The 19,196-nt window shown below is 42.5% G+C and overlaps 2 protein-coding genes across 2 annotated transcripts in view; both read right to left on the bottom strand.

Annotated features, from left to right (window-relative positions):
- The window catches only part of LOC117754168 (rho GTPase-activating protein 21-like), a 69,819-nt gene extending 64,037 nt beyond the window's left edge, over positions 1 to 5,782 (bottom strand). Inside the window, exons 1-2 of the mRNA XM_034572916.1 lie at positions 5,366 to 5,782; positions 3,921 to 4,147 (exon numbers count right to left, since the gene is read on the bottom strand). Of these exons, the coding sequence (XP_034428807.1) occupies positions 3,921 to 4,001 (81 nt within the window). The 5' untranslated portion in view covers positions 4,002 to 4,147; positions 5,366 to 5,782. The remainder of the gene's footprint in view (positions 1 to 3,920; positions 4,148 to 5,365) is intronic.
- A 4,700-nt stretch (positions 5,783 to 10,482) lies between these two features.
- On the bottom strand, positions 10,483 to 18,737 carry prtfdc1a (phosphoribosyl transferase domain containing 1a). The gene is made up of 10 exons (XM_034573004.1): positions 18,616 to 18,737; positions 18,296 to 18,442; positions 17,693 to 17,799; positions 17,437 to 17,617; positions 15,815 to 15,880; positions 13,487 to 13,504; positions 12,784 to 12,866; positions 12,349 to 12,395; positions 11,786 to 11,862; positions 10,483 to 10,588 (listed from the first exon to the last, which is right to left on the bottom strand). Exons 2-10 carry the CDS (start codon positions 18,311 to 18,313, stop codon positions 10,541 to 10,543), a joined length of 645 nt encoding a protein of 214 aa, XP_034428895.1. The 5' UTR covers positions 18,314 to 18,442; positions 18,616 to 18,737; the 3' UTR covers positions 10,483 to 10,540.
- Positions 18,738 to 19,196: the final 459 nt, after the last annotated feature.

Raw genomic sequence — 19,196 nt, 5'->3', positions numbered from 1 at the left:
TGAGTGTTTGTTCTAAAACAGCCGTCAGTTCACGTCCAGGTCAATGTTTTGTTTGCTGAATATGAAAGAACCACGACATGCTGCACGAGACGCATTAGATTTGCAAATGTATGCAAATCAAACTCGTTTTTGTCTCTGCTGTGAACGATTCTAAACACTGATAAATGACTTTGAGATTTGGTTCTGCAGACGCTGTTATGTGTTTTTGTTGAGATTTTTTTCCTTGCAAGGACTAAAATACACCGACAGAAGAAGTGACATCATAAGTTTAATTAGAGCTCTGTGGCAACACTGGAAATTTCACTTTTTCTTTTGACGCTAAATGTGTGCAGCTGCACACGTATGTGGAAAGATTTAATCTTCCTTTTTTTTTTTAAACTCTTGCATGGCTCAAACTGGCCACTGTCGCATTCCCAGCCTGGCATAATGATACTGTCCTGACCAACATTCACACATCCGGGGATTTCTGGAGAGAGCGAACAGCAATTCCAGGACAGTGATCATTTTTTCCCTCTCTCTCTCTCTCCACACACACACAGAGCATTCATCTTTCCATGGGATAAATATAGCCCTGCTAAAAACACGCGGGAATAGAGGACGGGTGAAAGACAAGCATGTTGCTTAGTGTGTGTGTGGGGGGGTGTTATGGTGCTGGGAGGGGCTATATTTAGAGCAAAGCTGAGAGCATCACCAGCAGCCAGAGCACCGCCATTGATGTCGTGCTCCACTACATGAATGATGGTAGTGATCAATACCTTCTGGAGAGAGAGATCCACAACTGGGTTCAGTCTTTACCGCTTCCCCTTTCTTTCATCTTTCAGATTTGTTCTCTCAGGTTGTGCCAACTATCGATTTGAAAGTAAAGATTTAAAAATGAAACGAGGAAGAGACCCAGAAAAAGACAAGTGCGATTTTGATTTAATTGTTTACTATTCAAGTATTTCACAGGATGGTAGAAAAAGATAAAATCCCATTCTCATATGTTTCATTCTCATAGGAAACCACTATGTTGATTAAAATTTAAATGATAAGTCAATGTATTTGGCAATTATTTAGATATTCCATTCATAATTTCAGTAAGTCTTTCAATCAAAAATGCCCAAAATTCTACAATTTCAGTTTATCAGTTGTGCAGATTTGCAGATATCATGCATTTGATATGTAAGATAATAAAATATCTAATAATTTACAGTTTAATAAACACTGAAAATAACCGTTAGTCGCTGCCTTTATTCTAACAAGAAAGTCACTTTGTCCGTCAATCTTTTGTCAATAGTGTTTCCCTAATATGGGCAGAACTGAAGGCCTCAGCTGCTCCATAACTGCCCTGCTAGTGTCAGTGTGACAGTATGAATGAGGCCAGGAGAGAGGGAGGCAGACGTTATACACGTGGGGTGTTTTTCTCTTTAACGACTGGGGCAGCTGTGCCTAAATTACCCCCGCGTTGCTAACGTCGCTTTGACAGTAGTAGCATGTGTGTCTGGGGGGGGGGGGGGGTAATATTTGAGAGCTCACTGCTTGCAGTATCCCTCATTAGCAAGCCAGAATGATGCAGGGGGAGTGGGAGGAGGAGAGGGGAGCCCCATCCCGCCTGTGGTCTCAGCTCCCATCAGCAGTTCATGTGCAGCGAAGCTTGAAAGTTGGCAAAGTTCGTGTTTGTGTTGTAGGAGGCATCAGGTAGATAAAAACACCTGCTTCCCTCCTCTGTCGAGCCTCAGGCTGCAAAAATCTCAGGATAAATATTGGCACACTGACTCACAGGTGACTCGTGTATTCTGCAGAGATATACAGATGTGGTACTCTGATTTATCAAGAGACAAGCAAATTCAAATCTCTCATCGGGGCATTAAGCTGCAAAAAGCATCCTTAGAGTGACGGGGACTATTTAAAACCAGTAAAACGTAATCTGTGGGTTTAGCTCTGAAGCTGGAGAGTGTCGGGGTCAGAGAAGTTAGTGGAGACGGAGCTGATGTATGTTTGATGCTTCCGCTCAACATCTGGGAGTTCTTCAGTCTGTGGTGTTTGTAGTTTTAATCAGTGATGGAAAGTCAGGTGATGTTATGGGAAACATTGATTGGGAAAGAAACAGATGCGAGGAAAACCGCACCGCGCCGACACTTACTGCTGCCAGAGTGAGGAGAAGAAAAAAAACGTCTTATCGATTCATGATAACTCCTTTATCTCATTGATTCTCTCTAATCTGCTCAATCAGGAGTCAGGACAGAAACAACCGAATGATCTTCTCACTAGCTCTGACAAACAAGAACTTCTACTTGTGATGTATTTCTAACACACAACCTCTGCAGACACCTCCGGTCTGAGCTCCTCCTCGCACCCATCAACCTTTCATAAACTCTGGCACCGTTCGCACACCGCCTCACCCTATTCCCAAAGATTTATGTCGTCCATCCGCGGCTAGTTCTGACATAGTAAGAGGATTACAGCGCACAGACAGCCCTGTTGCCATTTTCTGATGATGGATTAATCCAAAACACGCCAACCGCTGCAGTGCTGTTATGACATGTACCTAGCCAAGCCGGAATCTCTGATGATGATGATGATGATGATGATGATGATGATGATGATGTAACAGCTGAAGCCACCGTGCGTAAGAGGCAAAGGATGAGCTCTACAATGTGCCATTTATCAGTGTTTGGCATGCAGACCTGCAAAAGACCCAGTAAGATTAACACTGCTAGCACAAAACTCTCTTTGTGCACTTAACCAGTTTGTCAGAGTGGGGAAAAAATGAACCCTATCACCCCGAACACTGGCAGCTCGCTGCAACACTTAGCTCACACTCGCTCTGGTCCTCTCGCTCTCCGAGTGCATGTCAAGGATTTCCTTAAAAGTGAGAACACCTTTGAACTAGCGCTCATGAAGTTACAGTCGATAAGTAGGATTCGTGGATCCTTCTCATCTGTACAGGTGACAGTTATTACCAGTAAATCCACATGCGAGCATCAGGCACAGCAGGGAAGTAGCACAAAGCTCACACTGTGTCAAAAATAGATGTTCTAATCTGGTAAAAAGAAATGCACATAATGTGTCAACAAGATACAACTGTTGATTGGAAGGTTCATGGACCTAAAGTACAAGGAGTCAAAAGTAGAAAATCTAGCATTTATACACTTAAGGCTCATTTATGCTGAACATTAGATTGAGAAAGGGATTGAGCCTTCTGAAATCATAGGGATAGGCACGTAGCAGATGGATACAGGATATCGTGGGGGGGTAGTGTAGCCAAAAGTTTGTGCGAGACAACGAGACAAGAAACTCCAAACATCTATTGTTGCTGTTGTCAGAGAGTCTGGACTCTGCACTGCCCTCTAGTGGATGTATAAACAACCATGCCAACGTAAAAGGACGTGTTGACAGTGACCGTTACATCAGATCGTATCTCTTTGTGTGCGTCGGAAAGAAAAAACATTAATGAGCCTTTGGTCCAGCGACTGTGGAGCATACCAATCCCTGATGAGCAGAAGTCTGATCTAGTCAATGACAGTGATCGACCTTCGGGGACGAGGGTCATGTTCCAGCCTCTCACGGCCATATTTGAATCCAGCAGCTTACTTCTACACTATAAAAGAACATCCTCCCCTTATGTCGCCACCATGAGTGATAAGCCCTTGAGACAGAGGATTGTGGACGACTGCACAAAGGCCAACGTTGTCCATTTTCTCAGATTATGCTGAAGTTCAACTTTCAATTACCCAAAGGAGAAGTACCAGAAAAGTTATCAACTTCTCACTTTCTGCACGGACATGCGACGAGAGCTGTGTATTTATTCCTCAAGGAACAAACTTATCAAACATCCCTCGTTCCTCAAAATGAAGCAAATTAGCTAAAGAATCAGTAAACCACACTGGAGCCTGCTTTGACATCCAGGGGTCGAGACACATCTGCATCCAAAGTCTTACCTCGCAAATCGGAGTTACGGCTTTGTGTTGTTTACTCTCCTCATTGGCCGGTAGTGAATCACTCCAACGTGCTGCCATCATTTCATTTCAAACCGCAGAGGAGGAAGAAGTCCTTTAGAGCCCACATTGAGGTGAGGAGGATGAATCCAGAAAAAAAACAAAAGAAAAAAGATGAAAAATCCTAATCCACACCGTCCTCTTTCTTCATGTCCGTCAGCCGTTGAAATCTGGACATAAAATGGACAAGTTGGTCAAATAAAGAAACGTTTGTACAAAAGATAGATACACAATCATGCACTCAGACCCAAACTCAAGCAAGGACATTACGCCCTGAAATGAACTTTTGAAAATGACTGAAACTACAGCAACAATAAATGTCACATCAAAGCTGCAGGTTTATAAATTTATGATGAACCTGGTCACTCAAGGACACGAGAACATCTTAACTACTTCTGAATGAAGATTATACTGAAAATCTACATGTCTGAATAAAAGTCCTTTTACATTTTGAAATTTAGTGGAAGGGGCAATAAAAATCAATCAAACTGAGGTCAATATTGAGAGAACATTGACATATTTGAGTCACTAATGCAATAACAAGTGTACTACTAAACGATAGAGTTACAAATAAGAGCAGGCAGAAGAAAAATATTTTATGTTACATATTTCATCTTAATAACATGCACACATAGATCCTTTCTGATTTCATTTCTTTTCACAGATCCCATAACAAAAATTGATCAACAATAGATTTTGAATCGATTCCACAGTTTCACTCCATATACATAAAAACACATAATGTACTTTAATGGACTTTCTACGTTTCGGGGTCATTTAATATCCATTAACAGCTTCTGTATGTTTCCAGGTATCTTTACACATAACCAAATATATTTATAATAAAAAGTTCCAACACATAGGACTTGATAGCCAGACTGTTGGGTTTGTTCTCTTGCATTGACCTTGTGTATGAGTCTTATTGCTCGTTTCTGTAACACACACACACACACACACACACACACACACACACACACAAGGGTCTATTATAACTTTTATATATTACATATTGTAGTTCTTTTCCAATGCAGCACGAGTTTCAGCTTCCTGTATATATCCCAGAGCAGTTGCTGGTGTGTGTGGATGAGAGGGAGCTGGCCCAGCAGGTGGATAGCTGCTAGTTGAGGCTGTCCTCCTGCACAGAGGCACCTTTTATACTGGTATTTGCACACATGCATGTAAACACCGGCTGTTACTCGTGTGTATGTGAGGAGGGAGAAAGGACTGCGGTGCACACACCCGCCGTCATGAGGTTTATTCCTCCAGCGGCTTTAAGAGGGAAAATCCCCTCGAGTCCGTTACTACGGAGCCTCGGCTGCTGTTGACAGATCCACGACAGGTTGCTGCTGCGAGAGGAAACAGAAGAAGAAGAAGAAGAAGAAACCTACCTGTTAGAAACCCGGACAAAGCCAACACGTCGTCCATGTTCTGAGGTGAAGAGCTGGTGTGTGTGTGTGTGGGTTCGAATCCTCCCGGAGCTGGGTGGGGAACACGCAGGCTGTCAAGGGAGCTTAGAAAGCGGGACGCTCGGGCTCCTCGCTCCCGGGGCTGCGGAGCTCGCTACCTGTTAGTAGGACGAAGAACACCCAGGGAAAAAAAAAAAAAAAAACCCTGGTAACCGCCCTCCAGCGCGCGTTCCTCCGCCGGGGAGCGCCGACGATGGTCCAGCCTCCCGCCTTCATTCATTCCCCTTCATCCCGGAGCCGCGGCTCGACGCCAAAACCAGTGCGAAGTGCGAGCGGACGCGCAGAAAGTAACGTGCAGTCGTGCGTGTTCTCCTGTTGGCGGCGCGACGGTCTGGGGACAATCTCCCCGACTCCCGGCCCCGGCCACGCCCACAGACTCCACCCACTTCGCAGGGCGGCGTCCAATCGGGCGGTGGGTTTAAATTTGGAATTTCGAAGCGGGCCAATCGGAGGTGTTGTTACATAACAATTCCAATAGAGTGGAAGCTGGTCGATAGATAGAGACAGAGAGATAGAGACAGAGAGATAGAGACAGAGAGAGAGAGTGATAGAGAGAGAGATAGATAGATATATATATATAGAGAGAGAGAGAGTGATAGAGAGAGAGATAGATAGATAGATAGATAGATAGATACAGAGAGAGAGTGATAGAGAAAGAGAGAGAGAGATATATATATATATAGAGAGAGAGAGTGATAGAGAGAGAGATAGATAGATAGATAGATAGATAGATACAGAGAGAGAGTGATAGAGAAAGAGAGAGAGAGATATATATATATAGAGAGAGAGAGAGAGTGATAGAGATAGAGACAGAGAGAGAGAGAGAGTGAGAGAGAGAGATAGAGACAGAGAGAGAAGATACATATATAGAGAGAGAGATAAGATAAGATATCTATCTATCTAGATATAAATGCGTACAAGTAACCATTCTGTACAATTTGTACTGTTGATACTATAAAAGTTCTGATACGTCTCCACATAAGTTATATTTTTTCCGATTATCTAACTTGTTTACTGGAGTGAAACGTGCCCTCTCTCTCAACACATTTGAATAAACAGCCATCGGCTCATAAACACTTTGCTCTCCCACTCTGTCATTAAGCCTTTCAGTCCTTTTTAAAGTGAGCAACTGAAATCCCAGGAACATCATTAACTGACGGGGCAGAAGCCCGAGGCCCACACACATATGCTGAGCTCTCCAGTTTCCTAACGCTCAACCGGTGGAACATATTTGCCCAGCCATTATCAACTGTCCTTAACTTTATTACGTGGGACATGTAGGGCATGGCGGCCACATGGGACTCGCATGAAAAAAAAAAGGGCCACACAGCTGATGTGCAGAAAGACAAAGGCTGACAGTTTTCTGTTTGCAGGCTCCTCCAGCGGCACAATAGAAGATAGGACAATGGGACTCCTCTGACCCACACTGTGGCGAGGTTTCCCTGGTTTCAGAGAGGCGCTATTGTCTAAAGAACTGGTGCACCCTCACCCAGACAAAGGCCAACTTAAACTGATGTAAGTGGGACTCTGCGCTATGTGACGGTAAACACCAGGTTCTTATTCATCGGATGAAATGTGTTTATTAAACTCATACTACATTAATAATGCAGCAAGAGGAATGTATTGATTTGACAGCGAGTGCTTCAGAGACTAAACTCCGCAGAGGAATGAAGTTTCTGCTTGTTTCCTCCCACCTACAGCCCATTATCTGTATATGTGTATAAAAACCCACAAGGGAACTATTAAAAAGTTTTCCCAAGAAGCACTTTGTTGTTTTTATGAATGGCAAAGTGAGGACAGAGGGGTTTAGATGAATGAATGGTGAGTAATAACAGCACACTTTTATCTTTAATTTCACTTTTTCCGACCTTATTTCAGTCGCCTCTGCAGAACGCTCTGCTAAAGCCTTTGTATGAACTTCGACTGCTGATTCCTTTACACCAAATATGTGACTGCAGAATCAGATCGACTCAAACATTCAGGAGAGAGATTACAAACCGTCTCGTGGCAGCAAAATGTTTGGCTGGATTAGGACGTCACATGAAGCCCAAGTTCAAAGCCCGGCAGCGTCAGGATTAGGACAGGTGGAAATGACTCTGCAGCAAAGAATGCAAAGTGAGTGAAACTGGTTCCTTCATCCACACAGACAAGACGACATCCATCAAACACCACCTACATACAGCTTTATTCATCAGGTTCTTCTTTAAGCCGTAGTTGAGCTTGAGAGTTTAAGAGGATGAGGATCACGACCCGCTCCAGGTTGTGTAAGTGGACCTGGCACAGAGTTTGATGACTGGATGAAACCCAGCAGCAGTCAATCCATCAAACCCTCTGGCCAGCCGGTCTATAACTGGAACACAATGAACGCCAGAGAGGATGTTCTTTCTATTTGTGACCGAAGATGCGTCAGTGAAGCAGTTTTCATCCAGTTCCAAACTGGGAATGAAGTTTAATCTTTTCGGGTCCTGTAGCTAAATTCAGATTAAAATTCAGCAGAAGCACAAACACAAATAGTTTAACATTTTGGGAAAATGACATATTTGCTTTATTGCTCATGGCTGGCTGTTAAATACAAAACTCCACCAATTACAACCTACATCTTTAACACTAAACCCATAAGAAATGTTTGAATCTACAGGTGAAACAAGAAAACAGCTGGTTTGGAGAAACACGCTCTCTTTCTGTTGAGCTGGTGATGTGACATCTAATCCTATCGCCCCCGTCTCCAGCCACTGGCTTCATGTGTCAAACGCATGGATGTGTGGCCATTCAAATGTACAATTCCCGTTTTGTTCCTTTTGTGCTGGGCGCAGTTTACCTGTAGCCTACTTTCCTGGACTGGCCCCTTCCTCTGTTCCCTTGACGGAACACTACAAAGCCGCAGCATGTGAAAACCGCAAGGCTTTTTGTCCCATCTTGCTTTCAACAAACCCTGCCTCAAGGTGAAAGACAATGGCCCCCGGGTTCCCAGGGCCATGCGGGTGGCATTAGCGCTGGGATAAGTTAACCACTACCGCCAAGTGCTGATGTTTTATGATAAGGACACATGGGGCTGCAGCCGCAGGAACAACGGGGGTCTTTGTGGCTCCAGATGAACAGATAGCACACAACTAAAACGCTGCGTAATTTGTTGAGCGTCTTTTTCGTCTTCCTTATCTCATTGCTCTGCACCTTAAGGGTCAAGGACAAGCGATACAACCCGACTGAGCGCAGGGTTCCTCTGAACGTGTTAGCGGAGGTGTTGTTTACCGCCACAGATGTGAAACCTGAGAGCGTTTTGAAAGCACAACATGGTAACGGAACGCTCCAAACCTCCCAGATCTCTCTTTTGTTTCCAGCCACTTGTATTGTCCACATAGCAACTCATTTACCAGGTCATTTCACTTGGAGAGGCCTTGTCGCCGGTGCTGGACCATTACCTTTGGAAACATGCTTGTAAAAAGTCAGGTGGGAAAAAACATGCGGTAGCTATAGTCTCAGTTTTGGAAATAGAAATGTCTGGAACAACCAAAATGATAATATATGATCCTACGGTTTAGACTTTTGAATCTGTAGACGTTTGTTTACATGGAGCGGTGCCGAGTGCACAGGTTAAGTGCTCAACCCAGATTAAACCCTAATTACTTCACCATCTTTCCGTCGAGATGTTATATCCCCTGATGATGACAAATCAGAATAATCATAATAACTCCTCCATGTGCTCACGGTTGCCCGTCATGTTATGTGTTTGGAGTTTCAGGTGGTTTAGAATAAAGAGCGCGTAGCCACATGATAACACTCCCCGAGTGCACGCTGGGTGAAGTGGAGCTTGTTCGGCTCTGTTTGTCGACATGCACAATTGACTCTCTCAGTCACACGGATGATGGCAACAGAACACAGAAAATACCTCAGAGTGTGTTTGAGTGAGTGTGTGTGTGTGTGTGTGTGTGTGTGTCAAATGTGTATGTTTGTGCAGGTATTTTGATTTCTAGCCTTCACACTGCAGCACTCTCCCCCAGAGATCAAGCACTAAGAGCTTAATTGTCGCAGTAAAAACCTTATGAAAACACAACAGGCCTTAATGTTTGTTTATTTACGAACCAGTGGAATAAAGAGATTGTTTTCCTCAACAGTAATTGAGGAATTTATGATGAAAGAACAATTAATTAATATGACATTTCAAAGGTTTTGCTGCCATTAAAGCTTCCCCCCCAAGATTTCTTAAACATCTCTTAAAAGACCGTTCTCAGTGTTTGTGCACTGGAGGCTCCATGTTTCCACATCAGACATGTGTAATTGCATTGTGGACCATTACTGTTTCCAAACCAGTTGATCACAGAGAAGCTTTCCGCCATCAGTATGAATTTAAAAAACAGCTTCCTAGAGTCAAACTCTGCACATTCATCAACTCTGGTTATTTTCCTGAAATTTTCCAGAGGGCCTGTATGTGAGAACAAGTTTGAGTCAGGGTCAGTTGCTCCTGACATTTTCCAGAATTTTGTGTCTGAAAAAAGTTGAAGTCACTTGGGGCAGCTCAGTAAATGTGGGGGGGGGAAATCTACTCAACATGTGGTATAAAATACATAAAGAGAGTTTTACTGACAAACTATGAGAGTGGAATTCGGTACACAAGTACTTACACATCACCAATTTTGGTTTTGCCTGGTGAATTGTTATGTTTTTGTTTCCCATCTGCAGCAGAGCCCGGTTAAAGTTGGAAACAAATGTCAGTGTGGAGACGCCGGTCGGCCTGTCTGCTGCGCCCACTGTGTGTTTTCCATGAGTCAGAGGTGGGCGTCGTCCGGGCACAGCGATGCCAGCGTCCATAAGCTCGCTCCATCTGTCACCAACGTCCTCTCCTGGTGGGCGGCGCTTCTTTCTCTCATTTATCCAAAAGGGTGGACGAGGCAACACAACATCACGTGGAACATATCGTTTTTAATTTAAAGCTATGTCATGAAGTCATTCCACAAATTTGGATGAGCAACTTAAAAAAAAAATACAAGTTACATACAAATACACATTTAAATGCAAAAAGCTTCCAGCTGCAAAAAGCCCTAACACATAGTTTTGTGCCGCTGTGTAAAAACTGGGCATATTTCGTGGTTTTAATTCCTCTCAAATCTTGTACTTCATCTTTCCAGTCTTGCTGATAACACAGATGTGCTGAAAAAGAAAGAAGTGGGAGAAAGAGGAATTAGCTTAAATTAACAGTTTTAATCTTGTCCATGAATATTGAATCTGATGATGGCACAATGTGTGTTTAAGATCACCGCCCCATATGGGACATTCCAGCATAATGTGCCATGCAGAGAAGTTTGCAGTGATTTGAAGGTAATCTACAAAGATATGACACGTTCATAAATCTAACTTTGGGCGTCCCGGGGGTTCAACTCATATTTCTCCTGCAGGATAAGGACAGATAAGAGGGGGAAGCTTCAACTCTGCCTGATAATGAGATCCTAACCTCTGCATTCCACACGTCACCCTGTTTCAAACCTTCGTAATGAATACCACCCCCCTCAAACATGCACAGGACACACACACACAAAATAATACAGTACATACAGTACGTGCAGCACCACACACACACACACACACTCACCCAAAGCTAGGGGAGTCAGTGTGGGGTTAGTGTTTCACATGAGTCAGAGGTAAATTTGAGGCCACGTCTTAGCAGAAATAAAAATGACGAAGCTCACATGGATTTGCTCTCACTAATTTCGGGGAATGAGAAATCGGGCGTGAAATAAACTGTCAGGGGGGTGGGGGGGGGCGACAAGGATAACAGGAATGATTGCACTCCTGACCCCAGGAGTGTAGAAAGAGTAAAAGGGTTTACGAGCCTAGTGAAGTAGAACAAAATAAAATAGTTCAGATGAAAAAGGATGGTTTCTTTGCACGAGGGTAAAAATGTAGAAATGACCAAGAAAAAGAAAAGAAATGAGAGACGTGATCAGGAAAACGCAATATTGGACAAATTCAAGTTTTAAAATTTGAATTCACCCAAATGTGTGGACGAGACTTCACAATCCAACAACTTGTTTAATAAAAAAATGAGTATATGAAGTTTTAGTTGTTTGTGAACTGCCATTTTGAAGCCTCGAGTTTAGCTTTTTGTCCAGCGCCATCTACCAAAAGTTACCATATTTGGAAGAGCGGGGGGTGGAGTCGTGCATACACTCAGGTATAAGTGACTTCTAAAGTCTTCTCAGACAGGGAGGGTTCTCTGGGTGAGTCTAGATTTCAAGGGCAGCGGACGTCTCTTTGATTTGCAGCAGTTTACTCTCCCATCCCGCCTCTTTCATCCCTTTCTCTCAGCCTCTCTAAAGGTCGTGTGCGGCGTGCGGCCCACTCACTTACATTCAGGTCACGGAAGTATTCATTGTAGTCCAGCGCATAACCGACAACAAAGCGGTTGGGGATTTCAAATCCAACATCTATCAGAGAAAATGCAGACAGGAATGTTAATAAGTAAGCAGGATTATGCAAAAACTACAGGACACATTACAAAAAAACTTGGTGGATGGATGCTGTATGGGTCAGGGAAGAAGCCCATAACGTTTTGGTGCAGATCCGGATCACGGGGCAGATGAAGGAATTGTTTTTCTCACTCCTATCTTTCGAGATAGGGCGTTTTTACTCTCTTTGTTGATTTATCAGAGAACAATTCATGGATCTTGATTAAACAAATCCGGCATCTTTTGGGGACTGATAACTCTGTGAAATTTGGTGCAGATCCAAATGACCATTCCAAGATCTGCCCCCTTAATCGAATCCGCTCCAGTTGAGTAGTTTTTGCATAATCCTGCTGGCAGTCGGACCAGTATACAGACTATGAGTCAGACAAACAGACCGAAATGAAAATATATCTTTCTTAGCAGACGAAACAAACCAACAATCATGTAGAAACCACGAGTACTTACAGTCGGTCAGATGTTCAGCCATGTTGGGGACCCTCTTCACCAGCAAACTAAAACACACGTTACATGAAAAGTTACAGCACAACAAAGTATTATGATGAATAACTACTTATATCGAGTACTGTTTTTAATTATCATCACTTTAACAAATACACGCCCCATTCCAAAGAGGAAACTTACATAGATGTAACATGCCAACACTCAAACAGCTTTACGCAGAGTTTTAAAAAAAAGGAAATAACTTTCAACACAAGCCATCAGGGAGGAAAGATGTTTATCTTGTGTGTGTGATCTTCGGAACACAAAGGGAACTGCCCATGCACACCAGATAGCGAATGTGGACGAGTGATATCTTCTTCTCGTGCTCGTCACACGCTTGGCATTTCCACTGGTGTGGGGGGGGGGGGGGAAACACAGACGATCGAATGACGGGCTCACCCTGCGACCTTGACCATCTTGGGTTCAAAGGTCTCCACATGCTTCAGAAGGGCCTTCATGGTCTTTCCTGTGTCAACTATGGCCTGAGGGAAGGGAAGAGCAAAGGAAGGGAGGAGAGATGAGGAGGGACCTTTGAGGGCCGGATGCTTTCAGAGAGGGGAAAAGTGATACAGAGATGTTTTGATCTTTTTCTCGAGTATTATTCTTATTTACTTTACTTTTATTTCATATATGTTGATTTTCTATAAACAAAACAATTTTCTCTCACTTACAGAGATGAGTTTTAATTAAAGTGTAAATGAAACACTTTTTGACCTCTTGTAAACTGAAAGCAAAAGAGACGTAAGCACTTTGTCTTCCTAATCAATAAAACACTGAAAAAAGTGAAAACTAAATTGTCAAAGGCATCAAACAAGGTGGATTTTTAAAATTTTAAACTTAGACTGTATATAAAGATGAATGACGCGTCCCCACTTCCTCCAGTTGTGGAAATATTAATTCATATAGTCCATATTTGGACTTTTTAGTTTTATCCATATCCCATCTGCTAACATGGAGGACACATGGTTTATGACCATAGACTGCAACCAGCCATCAGGGGACCATTCAGATGATTTGACTTCACTTTTTGGGAAACTGTTGTGTCGTCCATCTTTATTTAAAGTCTCTGAGAAGTTGTAAGACAAAAGTATCGGACACTCACCTCAACAATCAGCACACACTTGGTAACATGCGAAAAGAAAAACAGGCAGACATTAGTACATCGGGGCCTTTGAGTTTTAACACGGTTCCAGCAAAGTCAAAATAAAGGCTGGTTGTTTCGGTGAATTTTACATTTGTTAGAGACGGTATCTATGGTGACAATGTTAGCAGTATCTCAAACGCCTTTACAAAAACACAGACTCATTCTGTCCTCCGCTGTAATGGACATCTGTGCCTGAAGTGAGTATAAAGTCACTTTGAGTGTCCGGGTGTTGCACACTTTCCCTCCAGGTTTCAAGTGACTCCTTGTTCCTTTTGGCCGAGTGCGAGCGGCTCTTTGTTCGACCAGTGGAGAGTATCTATGGTTTGGGGGGAGCGATTGGAGAGAATGCAGGCGGCCGGCCAGTGTTCCCGAGCTACACCTGAACCCTGTTACATAACACTCGGAGAAACTAGACGGGGACGTGTAAGACAAGATGGAAACTCAAACGTAACTAACCTGTCATGGTGCGTGCTTCAAAGTGTAAACACAATCTGAAGCCAGCTGGACCACAACTGTACCTTGGCAGATATTTGATTCTGCTCTGCATCGTTGTTTTTAGCTCTCATGGGATTATTAGATTATGACTTTTGTGTCTTTCCTGTACCTCATCGCCAGAAAGTGTTTGTATTTCTGCCAAGGCCCAACAGTTACGAAACCACATTTAAATTCACAAATTCAAATTCCTATCTATCTATCTATCTATCTATCTATCTATCTATCTATCTATCTATCTATCTATCTATCTATCTATTAGCTAGATAAATAGATAAGACAAAAATACATTAAAAATATCCTAGCATGCTAACATTTGCTTATTAGCGCTATCTTTTACATCTTAGATAAATCACTCAAAAGCAAAAATGTTAACCTCATGGTGGCGCTACATTTAAAAGATGGGAGACATCCTCTGGGTACCATGAATGCCTCTACAACATTTCACAGCTATATGTCGACGAGCTGTTGGACCCTAAGACGTTTAGAGTGAAATGATAAGACAAATGGTTTAGGAACCAGTATTTTATCCACGTGCCAAAAGCCTCTGATTGTGTCTTCAGGTCACTCACACCATGTTTGAGCGAGATTTTAAACCAAACTTCTCAGATTAGAACAACAAACCTCGGGCTTAAGCCACTGGAGCTGTTTGATTCAACTCGTGGAAACTACAGGAGCTCATGTCAGCTTCAAGTTAACATTTACTGTTTCTTTGCCGTCGCTGCTTCTCCATTGTTGTTCTGCGCTCGTATGACTCAACCTCATAGGGCCCCACAAAGCTCAGGTGACTAATAAAGAGTTCTGTGATATTATAAGAGACTAAGTGGGAGGTTCGTGTTCAATATTTCCATCAGAGTGAGGGATTGTGACAAGAGCGTTGACCTGACTGACGCAGACAAACTGCAGTGATTCATGTTTTCTGTTCCAGCCTCAGCTTTTTCCCCTCCAACCTTTTCACTTAAGAGAATTCCACATTAGCCTGTTTTTAAAGCGAGTGCGTGTGGGCATTAAATCAGCCGAGTAAAGTGAAGTTCTTTTACTATCTCAGAGGAGGATGTCGGGAGGAGGGATGATTCCTCACGATGCCTGTGTCCTCCCCTCCAGAGCGGAACAGGGATGAACAGTCAGTAAATCTGCCTCGTGGGAACATTTGTTTGCCTGATGTGTCTGATTCATGGCGACGCTGGCGAAGGGCAAACCACTTTAACAAAGTCACACTCCTGTGAGATGCACACAGAGACGAGGATGGAGCAAAGACTGCTCTAAATGATGAAATATGGGAATGTGTGTGTTGCTTTAAGGGCAAGTGTTGGGCTGTAAAAACGTATTAAAGAGAGTTATACGAACAGATAAAAGTAATTTCCTGTCCTTGTTTTAGTTGTAAATTCAATATTCTCAGAGGAAAACTCAGATAAGGTATATTCTGCTGTGGTCCTGAGGGGTCAACAGTCAAATACAATCAATACTCACAATCAAAGACTCACAACACAATCAAATAATCAATACTCACCGAATACTCCTGTTGTGAGTATTTGGTTGCAAGTATTTGATTGTTTTGTGGTATTTGGTTGACAGTATTTGGTTGTGAGTATTGGTTTTGTTGTGAATATTTGATTGCGTTGAGAGTAGTAGGATGTGTTGTGAGTATTTGATTGTGAGTATTTGGTTGTGTTGTGTAAGTTGTGTATATTCACATGGGTTTTCTTAAGTTGTCGAGCGTCGAGCTCTCAGGATCACTGTAACATTCTCTATTGTCCGCCTGTGTTGACGTGTTTAACTCTAATTTACACACACCTTTCCACGCAGGAACGACAGATCTCTGCTTCCTATGATGTGCAGGTCCTCTGTGGATTGGTCATTCTGGGAAGAAGAAGAAGAAGAAGAAGAAGAAGAATGTCGTCTTAAGCAACAACAACATCATATAGAGATGTTGTAACTCTTTACTGCACGGTTGTTTTTCAGCCACTGTAATCGACAATAACAGCGTCTGCCAGGTTGCTGGTTGGGAAACGGAGGAACATATGTTTTCTTAAGGACAAACTGTATCCGACTGTAGTGTTTCTCAATAACTTGGCTTTACTCTGCATTAATGCAAAACAAATGCACAAAGGGACACTGGTTTTGCAACGACTGTGAATGTATAATGTGATGGAATTGTTGCGCAAGCGTAATATATAATAATAAAAACAATATTGAAATTATAATAATGTTCAAAGTTTGTCGAAAGCAGCAATCCCACCACACTTTCTTCAGAAAATACACAACAACAGACACAAGACAAACTGTGACATGGACAAGATCCCCGTCCTGGGGGCAGGTCACATGACTCCATCGTGACCCATGAGACTGACTGCGTCATCACTAATTCTAGGTTTTATTATTTTTATGGGTGGTCATTCGTACATTTCTCAAATTACATGTTTAGTGTTTTTATTCTTTGCGACTGTATTTTTTTAATAAATTGTTATGTAATTAAAAAAAAAAACTCTCTTGCAGCTACTTAAACTCAATTATAAAAAAAATAGAAATGGTGACTGTTCCCCTGAGCTGCATGAGCAGAGCAGGAATGTGACCACATGCAGAGAAATATAAATCAGATCCTGTTGGACGTGTCTGAGCCAAAACACACCGTCTAACAAGTGACGGTGTGGAAGAGTGATGCAGAATTATATGATGGTAAACACCATCCCTGCAGTCAACTCCTCAGTTCACACATTCCAGGTGTTAGACGGTGTCAGAAGCTGTTTTCTTGACCTGAGCTTGAAGTGTCCTGCCTGAGTGTGACGTTTCCTCAATAAACATGAACAACAGGGACCTCTGGTGGCCGGGCCTAACGTAACATACATCCCTGAGATACATAAGGGATCGTCAAATTTACTTTGGTGCACAAATGTAGGACTGTAACTACAGGAGTGTTTTGATTATTGATTAAGCTGTAATTCATATATTTTTACATTATTTGTATATGTGAATGTATTCCAGCTCAAAAAGCAACAAATCCATTTTAAAAGTTGTTGTTAAAGTGATATCGACTTGTCATTACAACACTACACGATTTTCTCATAGACAGAAAACAGCTAAATAAATATTGAAATGTTTTTGGGGTTTATTATTCGTAGATTTATTAGACAGCAGAATAAAATAAATCTGTCATTTTTCTTTGCTGGTTTATTTATATCTCTTTTACAAGCAAGACCATATCCTTAACACTCTGTTATATATTGTTGTCTTGGAGCAAGCTGGCACAGGAATTAGTTTAAGGGATTATTAAAGTCTTATCTTATTGTATCTTATCTTTAAGGGTTTGTGGATATGAGGCAGTTGTTTGCAGTTGTTTGCAGAGATTCTGAAGCCACTTGAGTAAAATATGTGACTTCTGCTGTGACTTGTTTTCATGCATCATGCACTTCTCCTACCAGGTAGCTCTTCAGACGAATAAACTCCACCCGGGTCTCCAGGTACTTGTTCGAGTTGCGGCCAAGAATTTTGAGGAACTCCACCAGATCGACACAGAACTTGTATCCTCCCTTCAGGACGCACAGCACCATTATGTCGTCCCCGAAGTCGTCCTTGATGTAGTGGGCCAGACGCTCGACCCTGCGGGAGGGGGGTCGCATCAATGACTGGGAAAATGGTGAACAACTCTCCCTTTTCTTGAATGTGTGTTTTTACCTGTTCATGATGACCCCGTGTGGGATATAAATGCTCTCTATGTCCTCGTGGTAGTGCTGTGGGTAGGTGAACAGGTCCAGACTGTGCCCGGACCAGTCGTCTTTTATCTACATGTGAGGTAGGAGATGTTAAACATTTCACAGGGAACAGACAAATACAATAAAGTTGTTTTTTCCGACTTTAGAGAAAAAATACTTCAGCTAGTAACAAAAAAAGTTTTTTCATAATAAAGTAAGCAATTGTGTTAATATAACGTGTTATCTTTCAGTTGAACACACTTTAGTGTGTTACCAAGTAGAGTAATTCTCTTTTGCAAGTGCAAGCTTTACTTTTGGAGAATTTTGTTTTAATACTTATAGATGAACCCTAATTTCCTCAAACCTTAAAAACATGCAAACTAAATCGGCAACTTGTTGCTCTAGTTTGACTTAAATTGAATTAAGTCATTAACAGAATATTACAACACTTTCATTGTTTGTAGAAATAAGGATATGGACAACAGCTAGTACGTTATCCTCTTATAACAGCTACTTGTATAATGGCTGAAGAATATTTGTAGATAAACAACATTTTTGATGAATTTGGGCTTTGTGTTGAACGTACCACAATTCCTCTTTCCATTCCTGCAGCTGCGTTGACACAGGGAAAGCAATGGAAGTGACCTGGGTTTGGGATTATTCAGGTTGTGGTGATCTTCAGTAGAATACACAACATAAACTGGACCTAAAGTTGAGGCTTCTCCATTTTCTCCTGTGAAGAAAAAGGGCAGAACAAGAAGTAAGACGACATTGGGTCAAAGCATCATATTCCCTAAGGGAGGAGCATGTCCTGGAGCTCAGAAACACAAATGATTCACTAGAAATCTCTAGACACAACAACCTGGTGCCCGACATTTCTACTGCTACAGCCAAAGCCTTTCTTACCGTTTTGTTTTCCTCCTTTTCAGCGACCATCCACAACAGAGGGGGAGAAAAAGAAGCTGGAAAGTTCAGAGGAGAAGTCCAGGGCAGCCACATGGGCCCTGATCACACTGGAGTGGTGAAAAGGACAGCTCTGCTTGAGCGGTGCAGAATTACAAGGATAATCAGATTCATGTGATGCTGGCATGTGGCTGCATCACAAGCCAGCGGGGGAGGACGAAACAAATCGATGACAAGTACTTGGCTCCTTGAAAAGTTGGTGGCAGCAAACAAATTTGGTTTAGTTTGATTTTCATCCAGACAATATTCAATTTATTAAAACAGTTTGGACAACATGTCTTATTTGAACATTTCTATTTTCTAGCTTTTCGTCACACTTTGGACTGTGGGAGGCAACTGGAGATTCAAACTCCGCACAGAACGACAGACCTAAGACCGAGCGGTCGGGGATGTAGATGGTTTGAGTTTCTCACAGAGGTCCATGTCTTCCTCCGGTGGTGTCGTCGCTGCTTTCAATCGTTAACCGAGGATTTTCTTTTGATTGTCGATGTTGTGTTGGTGACGAACAAGCAGACCTGGTGCTC

Source organism: Hippoglossus hippoglossus, chromosome 20, assembly GCF_009819705.1.
Source record: "Hippoglossus hippoglossus isolate fHipHip1 chromosome 20, fHipHip1.pri, whole genome shotgun sequence".
NCBI lineage: Eukaryota > Metazoa > Chordata > Actinopteri > Pleuronectiformes > Pleuronectidae > Hippoglossus > Hippoglossus hippoglossus.
Note: the sequence above shows the minus strand (reverse complement) of the source record. Positions and strands in the feature narration are given on the sequence as shown.